General features: G+C 34.3%; 1 protein-coding gene and 1 pseudogene across 1 annotated transcript; one reads left to right on the top strand and one right to left on the bottom strand.

Annotated features, from left to right (window-relative positions):
- Window positions 1-6,141: 6,141 nt before the first annotated feature.
- On the top strand, window positions 6,142-8,129 carry LOC145165968 (BTB/POZ domain protein, putative (DUF177)). The gene is made up of 3 exons (XM_079084890.1): window positions 6,142-6,257; window positions 6,691-7,447; window positions 7,525-8,129. The coding sequence occupies exons 2-3, from the start codon at window positions 6,876-6,878 to the stop codon at window positions 7,931-7,933; spliced, it is 981 nt and encodes a 326-aa protein (XP_078941016.1). The 5' UTR covers window positions 6,142-6,257; window positions 6,691-6,875; the 3' UTR covers window positions 7,934-8,129.
- Window positions 8,130-16,954: 8,825 nt separating this feature from the next.
- LOC145165969 (delta(24)-sterol reductase pseudogene) lies at window positions 16,955-19,002 on the bottom strand (annotated as a pseudogene).
- Window positions 19,003-19,685: the final 683 nt, after the last annotated feature.

Genomic DNA, 19,685 nt, shown 5'->3' on the forward strand with positions numbered 1-19,685 from the left:
AATTGGAAACAAGAACAAATAAAAAATCTTGAAGATAAGATAACAAGATTAATTTGTTAAATATGTTTCAAAAAATAGAAAAATCACTAATAATAACTACTCCACTAGTAAAAAGAAACTAAAGATTTCATTTATAAAATACACAAAATTTATTAATATGGAAACTATACAAGAAAAAGTAGAAACATTAACTAAATTATTTGCAGCATTAGAAATTCCATCCGAAATTCAAGAAAAATAATACAGAAATAGAAAATAATTCAGATAATAATGGCGCAGAAGTAATATATGATTTTTCATCCGATGATGAAAACCCATATTCAAATCCATACAAAAATTCACAAAATAATTTTGGATTAAAACGAAAACAATCATATGTTGAAGATGATTATCAAAATCAATATATTTATGGACCACCTTCGTTAAAAGAGAATTTTTTTATATAGACAAGGAATGGTTAAAAATAAACAAAATAAATGGAAAAAATACCACCTCAATACATACCTAAATTATTTACATTTCCAACAAATTCAGATATTCTTTTTATTGATTTTGATCAAAATCCTGAAGCAAAAATTCAAGAATTGAGTAATAAAATGGGAGTACAAATTCAGTTAACTGGAGAATTAAGAAATTTACACCCAACACATTTTCTTAATTATATCATTCATAAAACACAAGGTAACGCATATCGTTTTCTCTCATCTCTTGATGAAAACGAAACGATGATGATAACTACTACTGATGCTATGGAAACATTTAAAAATGTATTAAGTCGTCTTATTCAGGAATTCATAGGAAAACAAATTGAAGATAAAGTATCACAAGAAGCTTTTCAATTAGAATAATTATGACATTTACCTAATCTACGAATTTGTAATATGTGTTATCTAGATCCGTTTATATGCGAATATTCTGAACATTATTATAATTTAGATTCCACTAGAAAAAAGGTAGCATTAGATATGTTTTATCAAAAATTACCATCATTAGTAAGCCAAAGTCTAATAAAAGATTTTCAAGAAGCTTTACAACAAAATAAAATTGCAGACACTCTAGGAGCACGAATAAGTATATTAAAAGCATGGATGCAAAAGAAATGCTTAGAACAAAAAACAACACAAGACGCAAAAATTGATTTATGTTGTGACATCCTTTCTAATAAAGTTAATCAATATGGTTGTAAAGATAATAAAAGACAAAAAAAGAAAATTTGAAAAAAACAAACTTACAAACCTAAATATAAAGAATATTATAAACAAGGAGAAAGAAAATATTTTCGAAATAGAAAACAATATAAACAAAAATATCAATCTAAAAAAAATTATTGCCCATCAAATAAAAAAGATTGTAAATGTTGGATATGTCAAGAGGACGGACACAAAGCTTATGAATGCCCAAAAAAGACTAAAAAATAAAAAGAAACAAACATATTAAAAATTGCATATGATCTTGGATATGAACCAATAGAAGATTCAGATATAGATTCAGACATAGATATTTATGCATATACAACTGATTCTGATTCAGATGCAGATACATGATCATATGGAAAAAGTATTATTGGGATTAGAACTTGAGGGAAACCTCATACCTAACCCATCCGAAATATACATTGCTAAAGCATACAATGGTATGAAAATATCATCTGAAGTAAACAATGATAAAGTATACAGTGATATGAAAATATCACCAAAAGTATACAGTGATATGAATATATCACCAAAAACATACATTGATATGAAAATTTTCATATCATCATTTAAAATATTAAAAGCAAACAAATATGAGCAATCATTCAGGTACCCAAGAGGCGCAAGTATTCACACAGTAGACATATTGAAATGGAAGCAATCATGAAGCAAATACAACACCAGCTCAAACAGAAGCAGGAACAAAAAGCATCATTAATTAGACAACTTGAAGCAGTCAATCGTGATGAAGAGCAACTACAACAGACACTACAAATTCTATCATCTTATTCAGTATCTAAAGAAGAGGTAGCTAGCAGCTCAACAACAAAGCAACCAAAAGAAGACATTCAAGAAATATCATCCGATGATAGTCAGCCACTCAAAACAGAAAAACAACCTATAACACCAAACCAAGAAGAATATCCACCGCTTCAAGCCGATCATAAAAACATAAAGAAATGGTATGTGATTTTCAACGGAGAAAACAAAGGAATCTATGATGATTGGGGAATTGCCAATTCATACATTCTTGGAAAAAATGTCATTCACAAAAGTTACAAAACAAAAAATGAAGCAGAAGCCGCATACAACGAAGCATACAAAGCAGTCATAAAAGATAATGTCGAATGTTCAAAACAGTTCTCCTTACACCACAAAAACCCATATCCAGCTTCACCCCACAAAAACCTGTATCCATCCCAAAGTCTCTTAACCAACTAAACGCAAAAATTGCCCTTGAAGCCATTCCATCAACCAAAGAAAAAGAAGCCATGAAAAAACCAACTACTCAAAAATTTGCTAAACTATGGGATAGTCTTATTCAATACACCGAAGTCCATTCTCTGATGGGCTTTTATCCAGTAGCCAGACGTCCAGGCCCCAAAGCAGTTTTTCTAGCTGATTTATCAGATCCTATGACTTTATGGGATTATTTTATCCATGGATTTATTGACACCATCTATTTACAAAAGGTACCAATCTCCGCTGCATCAGTGAATTTCCATCTGATGTGCAGACAATAATCAGAAATTATAAAACACGTTTTGCCAAACAAGAAAGAGGATTATTCATCAAAATGCATTCAAGTTACCCAATTTTTGATGAAGATTCTCAATTACTTATTCCAAGCATTACTTTCGCAAATATGGGAATAAGTAACGGCTCGAAACCAACAAAAGATGATCTACCTCATGAAACACCAACACAGGATCATCTAATTTTTGCACTAGCCGGTGTATATCTAGCATCATCTCGCATAGGCAACGGAAAAGATCAAAAATCAAGAGTCAGAGTGAATTATGCCAGTAAAACTTTCGTTATCTATTCTCTAACAAACAGTGAAATAACCCCAAAAGCATTAAAAGCAATTGAAACTTTCGAACAACCGTTCGAAAAGCTTTCCCATCATCTAGCTGAATTACCTGTTGATCTCAAGAAACAACTTTGTAAACACATCATGCATGCACCACGACATAATTGCAGTCATTGTAAAGAAAATACGGAAGAAAGCCCGTTCATGGAAGACTAACGTCAGCAATGACCAAAGCACACATCATTCAAAAATATCTGTCCTTTCGGTGGCGGGAGGAATGACGAAAACAATGACGTATAAAGCCATTATTATTGAAGACATTATTGAAGACACGTATCCTTTCAATGTGGAAGGGATTGTTGTTTTTATTAATGTAATTGTTTAAAAGTGTCGGTAGGAAAATTATTAAGTGTCGGTTGTATTATTTGTGATGTAACATAAAGTATGTAAGTCCCTCAATAGTCTAGGGGCTATAATGTAAATATATATGTCGTATTGCAATCAAACGATTGCAACTCAATTATGTAACCGACTCTCTTGAGCCTATAAATATATTGATTTTGATAATCATCTTCAACATATGATTGTTTTCGTTTTAATCCAAAATTATTTTGTGAATTTTTGTATGGATTTGAATATGGGTTTTCATCATCGGATGAAAAATCATATATTACTTCTGCGTCATTATTATCTGAATTATTTTCTATTTCTGTATTATTTTCTTGAATTTCGGATGGAATTTCTAATGCTGCGAATAATTTAGTTAACGTTTCTACTTTTTCTTGTAAAGTTTTCATATTAATAAATTGTGTGTATTTTATAAATGAAATCTTTAGTTTCTTTTTACTAGTGGAGTAGTTATTATTAGTGATTTTTCTATTTTTTGAAACATATTTAACAAATTAATCTTGTTATCTTATCTTCAAGATTTTTTATTTGTTTTTGTTTCCAATTTATACTATTATCTATTATATTTATTGCTTCAATATTAGAAATGCAATTAATTATTGATATATTAGAGTCTATTTTTAGATTTAAAATTTTTTTTTAGATTGTTTCAGTGTTTTACGAAAAAAAATTAATTCTTGTTTATTTGTATCTAGATTTGAAAAACTCATAATTATAATTCTATAAGAACAATAATTTAGTTGTGTTTTGGATCAAAGTTACGATAAAAATTTATAGTTTTAAAAATGATAGTGATAGTAGAATTTATCATGACTGTTAATTTTATGATGATAAATCATAACGATGAATATTCATAATAATATTTATGATGATGCATGACAAATAAAGATGATTATGATAAATGATATGCATTAATGATGAATATTTTTTTCTTATGAACGAATGGATGAGTTTTCATATTTATAAAAATGATAAGAACGAAACTTAGCTTTGATACCAAAATTAACGACATGACGGAATTAATAAAAAGATTAAGATAGAATTATACCTGAACGATGTGTCGGCATGGATTGTTCAAATTATATGAATGATTATATGTCTTACACAAGAATCTATTGTGAGTATATGGTTAAAAAGCAAGGAATTGGTAGTAAGACTTACACCATGGGATTAGTACGTGACCCCCCCCCCCCCCCCCCCTACTCTTTTATTAAATAACCTCTTACTACAATAGACAATGATTACGTTTTATGAACAATTTAGTAAGTTTAATATTAATAACATACAATAAATAAAGTTTAATAATACTTTTTGAACCAAAAGAAAAAATTGTCACCGTTCAAAGTTATTTTTTCTTTACTTTTGTTGTTATTTCGTTTTACTAATAAGTTAATAATTGAATAATTAAATTTTGGAATTAACTTGTAACTTTCTAAAATTTGTCATGGGTATATTTTGTCCTTACGTATTTTTTTCAAGTATTTTTTCACCAAAATATATAGGGTTAATGATTAAGGTGAGTGACTTCGGTCTTTGTCCACATTTAAGTAATCATGTTTTTTTTTCATATACATTTGATCATTAAACTTGTTTGACCTCTTCAAAATAGGGTAATATGACTAGTAATTACCGGTGATATTACCTTATTATAAACGGATCAAACAAGTTTACTTGTGAAAAAATATGGTTATCTAAATGTGGATAAAAACCAAAGTTCCTTACTTGTTTTGTTAATATTGAGTTCTTTATGATAAATGCAAGTAGTCATAAGATGATGTAACATGGAATCGGGCCATCGAGTCTTGGTGTCAGATCTTGATTGTAGACTTGAGTAGGTGTCGTTAGTGAGTTCCCAATTTGATCCCTAGCTGCCATCAGAGAACAAAATCAATAGACAGTCTCAGGGACTGTAACCCAGGAGAAGGCTCCGATGATCAAGTTAGACGATGTGTATGAGAAGATGGTTAGGTCTTGGGTCAGTCCAGTTTAGGCCCAACTAGTCAGGAGCTAGGTTGTATATGCTTTAGAGGCTTGGCAACATAGCCTAACCCACGACTAGTTGGGCCTAAACTGGGTTAGCCTAAGCCTAACCTAATTATCCATTGACCTAGATCTATAAATAGAACACCTCTTCCCGCATAAGTAAAATCTCATTCCTAGACACGAGTGTCTATTGTATACATACATTCTTTCCACCAAGACGGTTCTTTATCCAAAAGAAATCATCTCCTTTTACACATCGATCTAACTTGATTGTTGGAGCCTACTCTCAGGGCACAATCCCTGAGACGGTTTTAATGGTTTTGATCTTTGATGACAGTTAGGAATCATGTCAAGAACCCGCTAACAACACTTACTATTGAGCTGACACCAAGACCCGATAACCCGATTTCATGTCATATGAGTGAGTCTTATGAGTACTTGCATTGAGCATAAAGAACTCAATATTACCAAAACGAGTAAAGAACTTTGGTTTTTGTCCACATTTAGAAAACTATGTTTTTTCGTATAAATTTGACCAATAAACTTTGTTTGACCTGTTCATCGTAGGGTAATATCACCGATTCATATTACCCAATTTTGAACCGTCAAACAAATTTAATGGTAAAATATGTACGAAAAAAAACATAGATACCTAAATATTTAAATATTTAGACGTAATCTTCCTAAATCATTAACTCAAATACATACATACAAGTACACAGCCAAATATATACCAAAGTTGATGAACAAATCTTGCTTCAAATGGTTGTCCCACTCCCACGAACCATATCTATACGCACCCGGGTTTTAGTTTTACAAACCCCATCTGCTAAACCTCTCTTCGCTATCACGAATTACAGGTACACTCTTTCTTTCTCTCGGAAACCAAGTTTCAGTTCTAGGGTTTCCTTCTATATTTGTGTAGTTCTTGATTGATGTTGAAACTAAATAAATTCTCCTCCAATTTCACTGGTTTCGTCCTACTATACTGTATTTCTTCGGATAAAATGAAACAAATTTGAAATTTCAATGATGATATCCGCTCAAACTCGGAAGTGAAACCGGCTGTCCATGAAACCTACTGAATTTCAGCGTGAAAATTGGAATCTCATTTTAATTTGAAATATGAAGATGTCAATTTCTGATGCTATCCATGTTAAGTTTGGATTTAGGAAGTAACTATTTCACTTATAAGCAATAATGGATTCAATTACTTGTACCCTGTGCGAGACATTTATTCTTTTTATTCACTTTCGTTATATATTCTAGCAACTGAGTTGACCCATTTTACAGGAGCTTCTTGTTACTATTGAGGCTTTGATAACATGATTTCCCCATAGCTCTGCACATCCAGAGTTCGTACTTCATAATTTTTAGTCTGTTGCATTATTTATTTTTGGAGGTTGTGCATTTAGTTCTCAAAAGACTCATAGCTGTACTTTTAAGTTTTTATGTTAGTTCCTAAAAAATAAAGTTAAATGCCTCTCATACTATCTTCCTCCTTCATGCCCCCCTGTTCTTTTGTTGATACTGTCAAGGAACCCCATATTATATTCCCACAACCATCATTATCACATCCACATCACAATTCTATCCACTGCAACATTCTTCGAAAATGCTTATTTCCTAATAACCACATATCCATGATTCTAAAACACAAAGCACCCTTGAAACTCATAGCAAGAGAATCCTCCATGAACTCCAGTTATGAACTCTTTAGTGATGAAAACAGTATGGAAGATGATTGGATAGATCAAGGAGAAGGAGATGACTCCATGGATTCACCTTGGGAAGGGGCAATTTTGTACCAAAGGAACCCTTCAATCTCCCACCTTGAGTATTGCACAACCTTAGAAAGATTAGGATTAGGACATCTGTCTACTGATGTTTCAAGATCTCGAGCTTCTTTAATGGGATTACGTGTCACAAAGTCAGTGAAGGATTATCCACATGGAACACCTGTCTTGATATCCATGGATGTTACCAGAAAGAAGCACAACTTAAAGCTTGATGGGATCATACGAACAGTCATAACTCTTGGATGCAACAGGTACAGGGACATAATTTAAATACCTTTCAAAGTACAGGGGCATAATTTGTAATTGTTTGTTTAAACTTTGATTGAAGGTGTGGTGGATCTGCAGCTGATTGTGTGTTCTCTAATTTCTCAATTGTACTAAGTGAAGAACCAATAGAAGAGCCTGAAACAATAAACATGGGAGTAATTTATGGTCAAAGTATGGTCAATGGAACTGAAGAAGAAGAAGAAGATGATTTAGCATCTGTTGACTTAGATGACTGGTTGTATTTCCCTCCTGAAGAGAAAGTGATAGACATATCAAAGAATGTAAGAGACATGGTGCATCTGGAAATAAAGATCAGTGCCATATGTGATCCGATGTGTAAAGGTTTGTGTCTCAAATGTGGTCAAAATTTAAATACAAGTAGCTGTAATTGTAGTCAACAGAAATCAAAGGCCAAAAGTTATGGGCCTCTTGGAGGCCTGAAAGAGAAAATGCAACAACAGGGAGGCTGAAGATTCCCCCTTTGAATTTTGTTCTGTTAGTATTACTTGTCAAGAAATAATATTTTACAAAAAAAATTAATGGATATGTAATTTACCGGAGAGTGGGCATTATATTATGTGTATAGAGTCAAACCAGAAGTTTTGTGGATAAGAAGACTGTGTGTGACTCACTGAAATTTAATATTTTATTTTGATTTTGTTTTAATTGTAAACCTTGTGAAATCCAGGATTTCTGTAACTCAGATGGTCGAATGGCTAGTTAATTTCAATATTATATTGTCAATTTTAATTTTTTGTGATTTGATGGTACCGACTAAGATTAACAATTATCATATAAAATGGGTTTGATTCTATTTCTTTGAAAGTAATTTTCGACTAATAAAGTTTCTCTTTCGTGTTAATAATAAGCAGTTTGTGTTTGTTTACTCTTTCGTGTGAATATTAAGCAGTTTGTGTTTGTTTTACTTCTATTCCGCATTACCTAAGGCCTTCTGGTATAGATAGCACGAGAGTGTTCGTGGTCTAGGTGGCCACGAACCACGACCATGCACACCACCCCGGTGGTTCGTGGTGGGTCGTGGTCGTGGCCCTCCGTGCTCCCGACAACGAACCCAAACGGCCAATAGTTTAATTTCTTGCTTAAATCTCGTTTGACCACTTTCTTCCCCTCCCTAACGGCTTCTTTTCTATTTCTTCAACATTCACCTGTAAATACTACCACTCATCTTCTTATTTTCATACAAATCTTCTCCCCTTTAGATACATTTTTGTTGTTTGATCCTTCAAAAACTATGCCTCCCAAAAATAAAAAATGGTCAGAAGAGGAAGAAGAGAATTAGCACAAGCATGGGTGACAGTTTCGGAAGACGACGCTGGTAAAACTTCCGGTTCTTTTTGGATAAATGTTGAAAGTGTTTTCCATGGTTTAATGTGTTGTGCAATTCGAAATGTTGATGAAATATGCTTGAAGTGGCGCGATATGAGGCCCAAATGTTCTGAGTTCAATGAAATTTACAATTTTGTTGTAAACAACATACACGAAGCTGGTATCGATCCGGTTAATGTGGCCATGGAGCAATATGAAAACACAAATCATCAACGTTTTAGACATGTTAAAAGCTTGACAAAAATTGAAGAATTCTCCAAAATGGAATAACCTTGCTTAAAAAAACACAAATTAGAAGTTTGGTATTTTTAGCCTTTTAATTCTTAATATTATTTTTATTGTTTTTTATTTTAGTTAATGTAATTTTTAGTTTTAAAGTTATTTTTATTTTTTTTCGTTTTACTTAATGTAGTTTTTAATTAATGTAATTTAGTATTTTAAATTAATGAAAATTAGTATTTAAAAAAACAATTATATGAATTTTTATGTATTTTTGAATTAAATTTAATTAAAAAAAATGAGGTGGAGTGTTATGTTTAGTGGTAGGTATCCCATGTTAGTGGTAGAGGAATGTGGTGCTGATGTGGCACCCACCACATATGTGCTATGTGGTAGGTATAACGGATGACCTAAGATAGAATTCAATCCAAAGTATCAGATTTATTCATTTTTTCTAACAATAATAACATCCCCGTTGTGGTTTGCTATAAAAAATAAGATGAGAGGGAGGTTAGATGTAGGAAGTGGATCATAGATAGTATTTTGGTGCTAAACAACTCACCACCACCTTTCTATCGCTATTATGTTAATTTCTTTCTTTCACTGCAACTTAACTTAGCTTCACCAACTTACAAATTCACCCTCTCAATTTCAAGGTGTACATCCCACACCCCAAACCCCACTTCACATGCAATATTTCCAGCCTGAATTGGATCCTGAAACCACAACCCAAACCATCACAAACACGTAGGAGCCCTAAAATGCCCATAACCAAGCTTGGAATTCAATGGAGGAAGCTGCATTGTGTTGTGTCTTAAAATTGAAGATGGATGATTTGGAGATTGGGACCTCCAAGAGACATTAGCTACGAAAAAATCAAGTAAAGTTAAGTATTGGTAGTTTTTATTTCTATGAGTTAATGAAACATTTAAAATTTTAATCAATGTTATATTTGAATTTATTTTTATTTAATATATATTATTTATATAAAAAAATTAATAAATTTGGAGTGATGAAGAAAAGTGACCACATCCGGTAGAGAAGAAGAATGATGTAGCGTCGAAGTGTCAAGATGACGTGGAATGATATGTTGTAATCACAATCCAATAGCCTAACAAATCTTGTGTAAATGTATCGTGTTTGCGGGTTAGTTTATTAGGGCGCCCTATGGTGCGTTAATAAAACCCACAGACTGTTACATATATATTGTCGAGATTTATGCACACATGGTAAGGACAGTTCCCTATCTCTACGAGGGTGTTGTCCCTAAACTCCGTCCTCTAATCGGTCGGCGGGACCACCACAAGAGGAGTAACCCCTTCACCCTCGCATTTAGCAGTGTTCGATTTCAAACTCACCTTATCTGCAATTGTGCATACTGCATTCTCATAACTTATATTAGATTATAGTTTCAAATTCACATTTTACACCGAAGTTAATTCCAATTGCATCAAATGAGCGATGTCATAAAAAACTTTTTCATACATTGACTTTTCCAAAACTAGTTGTTGATTTTACAGGTATGAATCAAAATTAGTTAACATAAACTTCACAAAGGGATCGGTGGTACTTACTTGAAAATGTTAGCTTAGGGGAAGATGATGCCATCTTGTTGATTCTTTGTCTTCTTGTAATGGTGTCTTACTGATTTTCTAGATAGAGAGATTGGAGATTGGATGCAGATAACATTGACGATCATAGGATTTATAAGGAGTTAGAGCATAACTCAAAAACCCTTCAATTACTTAGGCATTAAGTTTATTAGTTGCACCTTATGAAAAAAAAAGATTGGAACTACACAAATATAGTCCCCCGAGTTATAGACGTTGTCATATCCATCGTATTATAAATATTTAAGTCTAGGGACCTAATATATCATTATGAAAAACATTATGGTACGCAATATAAATATACATACTATGTAATAAGCTTTAAAAATAGTCATAAAGTCACATTAATGTGTTATTTTCCTAATACTTGTAGCTTATAAGGGCGACAAATCATGTAATCGTGTCATGTTTTGTCTGACACGACAAAATTTTATACAACACGAACACGACACGACATGACACGATGTCGTGTTTTTTTTAACTAACACGAAAATGAACCAATTAAAAAAAGACAAACAAGACACGACAAATATAAATAAAATAACAATTAGTTATTAATTAGTACTTAATCATACATAACACGGCAAACACGACAAATAAATGCTAAATCGTGTCAATTTTGTGTTAATTTTGAACACGAATACGACACGACCCGACCGAACACGACACGACATGATATCGTGTTTTTTACACTTGACACGAACACGTAACGGACGAGAATTCAAATTTCAGTCATTTCCTAATTTTGTTTTGTATCGTATATTTTATTGTGTCGTATCATCAATTACCGCCCATCGTCGCTTATAAAGATCTTGTGTAAAATAAGGTGTTTGTCGGTGACTTCTTTTAACCTACGGTGGGTTTATAAAACTCATGGGCCTTATAAAACCTTTTTGATCCTGTAATGTCCTTGAGGTTTGTACCCACAAGGTATTAAGTATGTACAGCTGCAAATATATAGTGACCATTAGATTTATGGGCACATGGCATGGACGACTACATATATAGGGAAGGTTTTTAGGTGGGAAGGTAAGCATTTGTTTGCCTATAATTTCCATTCTCCTATCTCTATATTTGTTTCTCTCTTACTCAAATTACATACATCACCTCAAATTATAAAAAAAATGAAAATAATAAATAAAATATATTGCATTGTTAAAAAATACTGTCAATACATTTAAAATGAGACAAATATTGAATGTACATTGATAAAATAAAATTTATCAATATTTTTAGTTTTATAACAATAGATATTAATCATTGATACATTTAGCTATTAATTTTTTTTATTTTTTTATTTTTTGTATTTGATTTACTATTGAACTCTCTAAGTATGTTTAAAAATTACATTATGACGGGTTACTGTAGGCTATTTATAATTTAGCATCTTACATGGCTTTTGGATACTTTATAATATAGGGTTAATGACATGTAACTATATAAGGGTAATGAACTTTGCACTGTGTACACTGATGTGTGTGTGTGTATATATATATATATATATATATATATATATATATATATATATATATATATATAACATCATATCTTAATACTTTTAGCTATAATAATGTTTATTATAGAACAAAATGTACTTAATTTATTATATGTTGTTATGTAGCGTAAAAGACATGCTCAGAAACAATATGGAAGCTGGAAGCAGGGAAATGCGAGCTTAGACAAGTCGAGGACACAAAAAGAATCTTGTTGGACAGCTTGAACACTTGTCAGTATTTTGGCCATATCTCGTGACTCGTCACTCTGATTGAAGTGATTCAAAATGATCTGAAAACTAGACATAATTTCGGACAACTTTCATGTTTTGAGAAAATGTTGATTCTCGATAACCACGACGTGGTGATCCCACCACGACGTGGTGAATGGAATCTTCGCGATTCTTGACCCTGACTTGGGGAATACGGGATAAACCACGACGTGCTGGCCAAATTTTAGGCAAGTATATATATCCGAACATTAGGACGAATTGGGGGAATTGGAGGTGACTTTTTGGAGAAATATTGCGACAAAAACCCTTCTAAGAACCCTTTGGGGTCGATTTTGAAGCTAGGAAGTCGATTGGAGCAAGGATTCGCATCTACACATTCGGTTTGCTTAGTTTAACGATGTTTAGCTTAGTTTACCTTTTGTTTATTTGTTCATCGGCTGTGATTATAGGCTAAAACCCTTTCTTTCGTTTTGATTAGATGAACTCTTGAATACTATGTGTTGATTTCTTGTTTTATGGATTGATGAAGTTGGTTTTTGCTTTAAATATTGTTTGATAAATCTAAACCTAGCTTGTTAAAGTTTCTATCTTTATTGCCTTGTCTCAAGTTTTGTGTAGTTAAACTGCAGTTGTAACATCCGGAATCTTGAAGAGGAATTGTTGAGAAAAACCCTAATTCTAGGTCAACTCGACGAGTTGAAGGGACCAACTCGTTGTATTGAAGATGGATGGATTGCGAAGGTTTAATGAACCAACTCGACGAGTTGGGGAGCCTCAACTGGACGAGTTGGCAGCTGGGAAGGAAACCCTAATTTTTAGGGTCTTACACCCTATTTAAAGTCCTTAAGTCTTTCTTCTGGCCTCCTTATCTGCCTCCATTGTTGTCCAAACCCTAAAACGAGTTGTAGCCTCCATTGTCAAGTTTTTGGAGCATTGGAAGGAAGTTTGGTATTCTTTTTGTGCAGCGTGAAAGAATTAGAAGATCTTGAAGTTTCTAGCTTGGAGAAGGAAGTCTTGGACCCAGAATCACTCCATTTCTTGCAGTCACTTTAAGGTATAAAGTTCATACCTTGACTTATAGATGATTAGATCTCCTTATTTTGGGTTTTGTTGTGTTTTGGCCTCTTTTTGGGGATGATGATGGAGTAAAGTCATTTTAGGGGTTGTTCCTTCAGATCTGAGTTGGTTTTGGTATCCTTGAGCTTAAAGGTGCAAACTTTATGAGGATTTTGGTGTTATGCATGCATTAAGTCATCTATTAAGTCCATTCCAAGCTTAAGAGCTTCATTTAGACATGGATGAACGTAACGTTGGCAACTTTACGTGGTTTTCCAGCTCAAGGAAGTCAGATCTATGTTTTGGAGTCATGTCCTCATGGATTAAGTGCTTAATGTGTTAAGAGGTGGGTTTTTGGCGAACTCGGCGAGTTTGTTGGATAAACTCGACGAGTTGGCTCGGTTTTCCCCGACATTTTCAGACTGATAGAGGAACTCGGCGAGTTGACTTGGTTTTTCCCGATCTGTGCAGTTGATGGAGAAACTCAACGAGTTGAAGGACAACTCGACAAGTTGGGTTAACTTGGACCGTTGACTTTTCGATTTATGTCTTTGACCATGTTTGTCCCAAGGGGTGCTTGATGGTAATCTGAATTGTAATAAGGAAAATTATGGGCTTAGGATAAGGCCCATATGGGATTGGGCCCAATTTGAAAATTGGGCCATCAGTGGGCCTTTTTGGATCTTTTGGTTTTGGGCCTTAGTCTTGGTTCATGTGGAGTGAGGGGTAAAATAGTCATTTTACCCCAAGTAAGGATTATGGATTATAACATGGAACCCAATTGCTAATTGGGTGTGTCGTAGGTTTTGATAGCTCGGGAAGCCGACAGGGCAACAACTAGGGATTTCTTCAGTGAGCTTCTGCATTCGAGGTGAGCTCTTCTCACTGTACTTTGGGTCGAAGGCACCAAGACCGGCCCATTGGATTAGATATCCTGTTATGTGATAGTATGTTATTGTTCAGTAGTGATCTGTTAGATCGGTATCTTGATTTATAGGATGATGCTATGAGTAGTGATCTGTAGATCTGCCTATCTGCCTGTAGACTGTTTATATGTTTATCTATTATATGTTGGCATGTTGTGTTGGGTTGAGGTTGTACTGCTCTGTGTTGTAGCCAACAAACCCTGGGGCATTCCAGATATGAGCTGAGGGTCGGGTAGGGCATGCCAGACTCATACTGAGGGCTCAATAGCATTCCAGATACGAGCTGAGGACCCGGTAGGTATGCCAAACTCGTACTGAGGGCTTGAGGGTATTGGAGCAATCCAGATATAAGCTGAGGGTCGGGTGGGGCATGTCAGGCTCATACTGAGGGCTCAATAGCATTCCAGATATGAGCTGAGGACCCGGTTGGTATGCCAGACTCGTAATGAGAGCTGAACATTGATAATTCAGTCTGATGACTAATCGGTACAGGGAGCAAGCTAGACATAAGCTGTGGGCCCCAAGGGAAAGCCAGACTTATGTTGTGGGCTCAGGAGCAATCCAGATGTGAGCTGTGGGCCCGATAGGCAAGCCAGACTCATATTATGGGCTCAGGGGTAATCCAATCTTTTAGTTGTGGAGCCAATGCATGCTGTTATTTGTATATGTTATCTATTTGGGTGTTGGTACTTTGGGGGAATTCACTAAGCTTCGTGTTTACAGTTTTGGTTTATGGGTTCAGGTACTTCAGTGGATCGTGGTAAGGTGAAGACGTGACCGTACACATCCTTGCGTTTTGGACTTATAATTTCTGAGAAACTCTGAAAATGTGAAATTTTTGAAAACTATGTTGAAAGAGATTCTGATTTTTAAATAATGTTTTGAGAACAACGGTTTTTGTAAACACTTCTATAGAAAAATGGTTGTTTTGAAATGTTTAAATTTTATGAATTTTTTATGGATGTTACACCAGTTAGTTGCATGAACTTGATTTACTTAGTTGTTTATGACCATTAAATTGCTAGAGCTAGAGATTGACCATATCCTAGTATAGGTGATAAGTTAGTTGGTTAACTGTGTTAGAGAGCAGTATTTGATCATAATATTTGCTCGATTACTAGACTTGACCAAAGAATAGTAGTTCGTAGATTATATCATTCAGAGTTCAAGTTACCTTTAAAATTAATTTATTGTCCTTAACTTGCATGATCATTGGGGTTAAAGTTGTTAAATTGACTTATGCTAGTTAGTCTGACCATGATGAGTAGTAACTATTATTTGGTAACTAACGGAATTAATCAATTGTCTTGAAATCAACCATAGGAAACAGGAGGGATTCAAAGCTAAACGAAAGTATTATTTATTTTTGATTTAAAATCGTCTTTCTAGTTGTTTACTTTAGTAATTAGTTTATTATTTTAATTAAAAAAAAATTTTGAACTTGTAAAATCAGATAAAAACCCCTCAATTTAGTTGTTTTTCTTAGTTTAGCTTTTAGTAGTTATTCTATTAATTAAATACCGTTCCCTGTGATTGACACCTGACTTACCTAATGTATTATATAGTTCGACTAGATACACTGCCTAGGTGCATTGTAGCTAGTTAAGTTCGTTAGGTTATAAATTTAAAACTAGATAGGTATAATCTGTGCACATCATACACGTTCAGTTACGAAAGGCTTTTTTTTTTTTTTAAATACGTGATGAACTCTCTTAGGCTGTGTTTGGCACGCCACAGCTAGCTGATAAGCTAGCTTGTTTTTTTGAGTTTTTTATATTGTCGTGTTTGGCAAGCCAAAAAGTAGTTTATAAACTAGCTTTTTGAAAAGCTACTTAGACTAGCTTTTTAGGAGTTTTTTTTAAATTTTCCAAATATACCCATTAATTAATTATAGAAACAAATACTCTTAAATGTCTTTTTATGTAATTTTATATATCTCAACTAGTTTTATCAAACGTCATTTCTATCGGTTTGTTTTTCAGCTTTTCAGCTAACACCTACCTTTTCAGCTAATACACCAAACATAGCCTTAATGTGTTAAAAATAACAATATGACTATCTAATGTAGGGTATAATCGGTTACATTGGTGATCTGAGAAAAACAATTAAAAAATCGATTCGTAAAATTATATGGATGTTACACCTCGTTTAAAAGAGTTTACATGGATACTACAAGATTGATCCTCGTACATTACACTTATTAAATTACAACACAACTCCTTCCCAAACCGCTTCATCCCTTCCTTCCATAATTGCTTTACATTTCTTGCCAAATCCTTCAAAGAAATCGATCAATTTCGTGGAAGTAGTTGCATCCTAATTTAATAAGAATAAAGAAAGAGGATACGAAAAATATCTATGCAAACTCTTTAAATGAGATGTAATATATACGTAATTTCCACGTATTAAGCTTTAAATCGATTTTTTTTTGTTCAAATCACTGGTCTACTCGGTTATACCTTACATTAGATGGTTATTAGTATTTTTTCTTTTAAAAAAAAACATAATAAGAGAGTTCCTTTAGTGATTAAACTTTGTAAACAAAGTTTATATATAACCTTACAATTCATTACATTTACAAGCGACCAATCCTTTAAAATATGAATATTTATGGAATATGATATATCGTCTCCAGATTCATTTTATGTGAAAGAACATTAACACAAGAACAAAAGAAAAAAAATCCAATCGTGTCGAAAGACAATCAACACTAAACAAGTTCCCATGCCAAAGATTGCAGCTTTATTATATAACGAGCCCACGGCTGTTGATTTAAGAGGATCAGTACTGTATTAATTACGAGTTGGATGAAAGATGATCACTGGTACGATTGAACTGATTAATCCGTTAGCTGACCGACATCAACATACGGAATCTCGAGGGCTTCTTGAACTTCCTTTTCGGTTTTCCTACCTTTTTTGCTCTTGTAGTACACAGACATAAAGTTCCCCAAAGCTCCATACTTCCTTCGACACTTTTCGTAGAGCTCCCCATCAAACATCCTCCAGAATTCCTTCTCGCTGAGTTCACTAACAGCATACTGTGTCTCGAACCCATGGTTTTCAATTAACCAGGTCTCCATTCGACGGACTGCATCAGACCCATCAAATACTTCACCCCTCAAGACTGATCCTGGTGCGTAGTAGAGTCCGATGTCTGTGTACATCTGGGCGTCTGTGGTGTCCCCCTGCCTGCGATGTTGCTCAAACCCTGGCTCAGGATACACCATGGTCTTATATGGGTGCTTGTAGAGTTTGTGTGGGCAAACCCAAATGGGATATACCTCCATTTCACTATGTGCCCACTCTAAAGCGTCAGAAACCTTGTAAAGAGGGACAAGCAAATCTTGAAGGACATGCATGTCGTGATAATAGTTGTGCATGGCTTCGGTTTGGGCGACTTTTAGGAGAGGGATTTTTGGTGGCATCGTCCAACCAAGGAGGATTCGGAACCACAATTGATCAGCAAATGGAAGGATCAGCTTCGATTCCCAGAAATAACTTCGAGTATGTCTATGATAATACTTTCGAATCGGTATGTAGTCAATGAATTCGCCTTTCTTGAGTGCTGTCTGAGCGTGTTGGTAGAACCATGGCTTGAACCACAAACCGATGTAGTTGATTTTGGTCCAGTTCATCTTCGCTTCTTCCTTGGAGGCGTACTTTCCCGTCATGCAAACAGCTTCATGAGGATTGTAGATCAAAGTTTCTACAAAATCTGGAACTTTTTCGCTATCGGTATCTCCAAATTCAGGAGCAAAAGAGTCGATGTATCCCTTTGCCAGATCACTTATGTTACCTCGTACAGGTTTGTATGTTACCTTCATGTATTCTTTGATGGGTATAAGCTTGATTTCAGCACAAGTAAGCAAACCCAGGGTCCCTTGAGACCATGGAATCGCGTAAAATAGATCAGAATACTCGTTATCTTTTGTAGCACGAACAACCCGTCCATCTGCAAGAATGATCTCATAAGCAACAACGATATCAGAGAAAAGCCCGTACAAATGCGAGCTTCCCTCGAGTCCGCTGCCATTGATGAGCCCACCGACCGTAAGATCTTCGAGCTCTGGGACAACTGCAAGTGCAAGATTCATTGGTACAGTGGCCCTTGTAATCTGACCCATCTTCACTAACGGCTCACATGTTGCAATCATTCTATCATGGTCGATTGCAAGAATGTTACGAAAGTCTGAAAGGTCTACTTCAAAGCGCATAGCTCGCTTGTAGTCGACATTTCGCATGCCTACTGTAACCCAGGGCTTTCGGGCCGTACAGACAAGACCGTCTTTCGAGGGGTTCCTTTCCTTCAACCTTTTGATGACTTTTATGACGTTTTGGTTGTGTTCGTTTAGGCGCTGCTTGTAAGACTTCCGTTGTGATATAACTTGGTCAAGATATATGAACATGTCCAATATAAGAGACATTGGAAGCACAAGAAATATGACCCCAACCCATCGGAACTGGATCAGATAATCGACCCACACCTTCTTCCTCTTTGGTCTTACCATTGGAGTCTCGTGATTCGACATTCTGGGAGATCAAGATCTTGTCACGCTAACAGGACACTAAAATAACACACTTTGAAGAAGGGTACTCATTGATGTTCACACTCTTGAGGGTATGTTGCTATTCACACTCTTGAGGAGTGTAGAAATTAGAATGCCTCAAACTTCGTGTATGTTTGGAAACGCTGAATTTATAAAGGCCATTCCCTATAACATAACAAGGCTGGCAAAAAAAAAAAAAAAAGGGAAAAATACAATCTACCTATTTTTATAGTTTTAAAACTATTAGTTTGTTTATGATATGACTGGGAAAATATCACGTCTACCCCTTTAAAAGTTTTAAAACTATTAGTTTGTTTATTTATGCCTTTTTGAAAATAGTAAATTACATGCTTGAGTCTATCGGATTTTTGTAATTCGGGATCTAAACTTTCAAATTTGTAACTTTTTAGGTATTTATCTTCTTGCTTCTTTTTCAATTCCGATGATAAAGTTAATTTATCCGTTAAGATATGTAATGTGTGGTGCACACTAGGGTATTTTACTTTTTAATCGTGTAAAATGATTGTTTGATCCTCTATTATGTTTTTATTAGACAAAACTTCAAAAATGGTCCCGTTGGTTTTTGGAAATCTGAAGTTTAGTCCTTAATTTTTAAAAACCTTACAGATGGTCCCTATGATTTCAAAACTTTTAACAAATGGTCATTTTTGCTAACTCCGTTAGCTTTTGGCCGTTAAGTGAATTACATTTCTGTCATTTCACTACCACAGTGACCATTTATGAAGTTTTGCCTTATTTAAAAAAAAACAGAAAAAAATATAATTATTT

This window comes from Lactuca virosa, chromosome 3 (genome assembly GCF_052849685.1).
Source record: "Lactuca virosa cultivar CGN04683 chromosome 3, Lactuca_virosa_CGN04683_v6, whole genome shotgun sequence".
NCBI lineage: Eukaryota > Viridiplantae > Streptophyta > Magnoliopsida > Asterales > Asteraceae > Lactuca > Lactuca virosa.

What these genes read in the sequence shown, in the direction of transcription:
- LOC145165968 (XM_079084890.1), top strand. Translation starts at nt 6,876, where the DNA reads ATGCCTCTCATACTATCTTCCTCCTTCATGCCCCCCTGTTCTTTTGTT. An exon ending in ATAACTCTTGGATGCAACAG is followed by an intron (nt 7,448 to 7,524) that starts GTACAGGGACAT and finishes CTTTGATTGAAG; the next exon opens with GTGTGGTGGATCTGCAGCTG.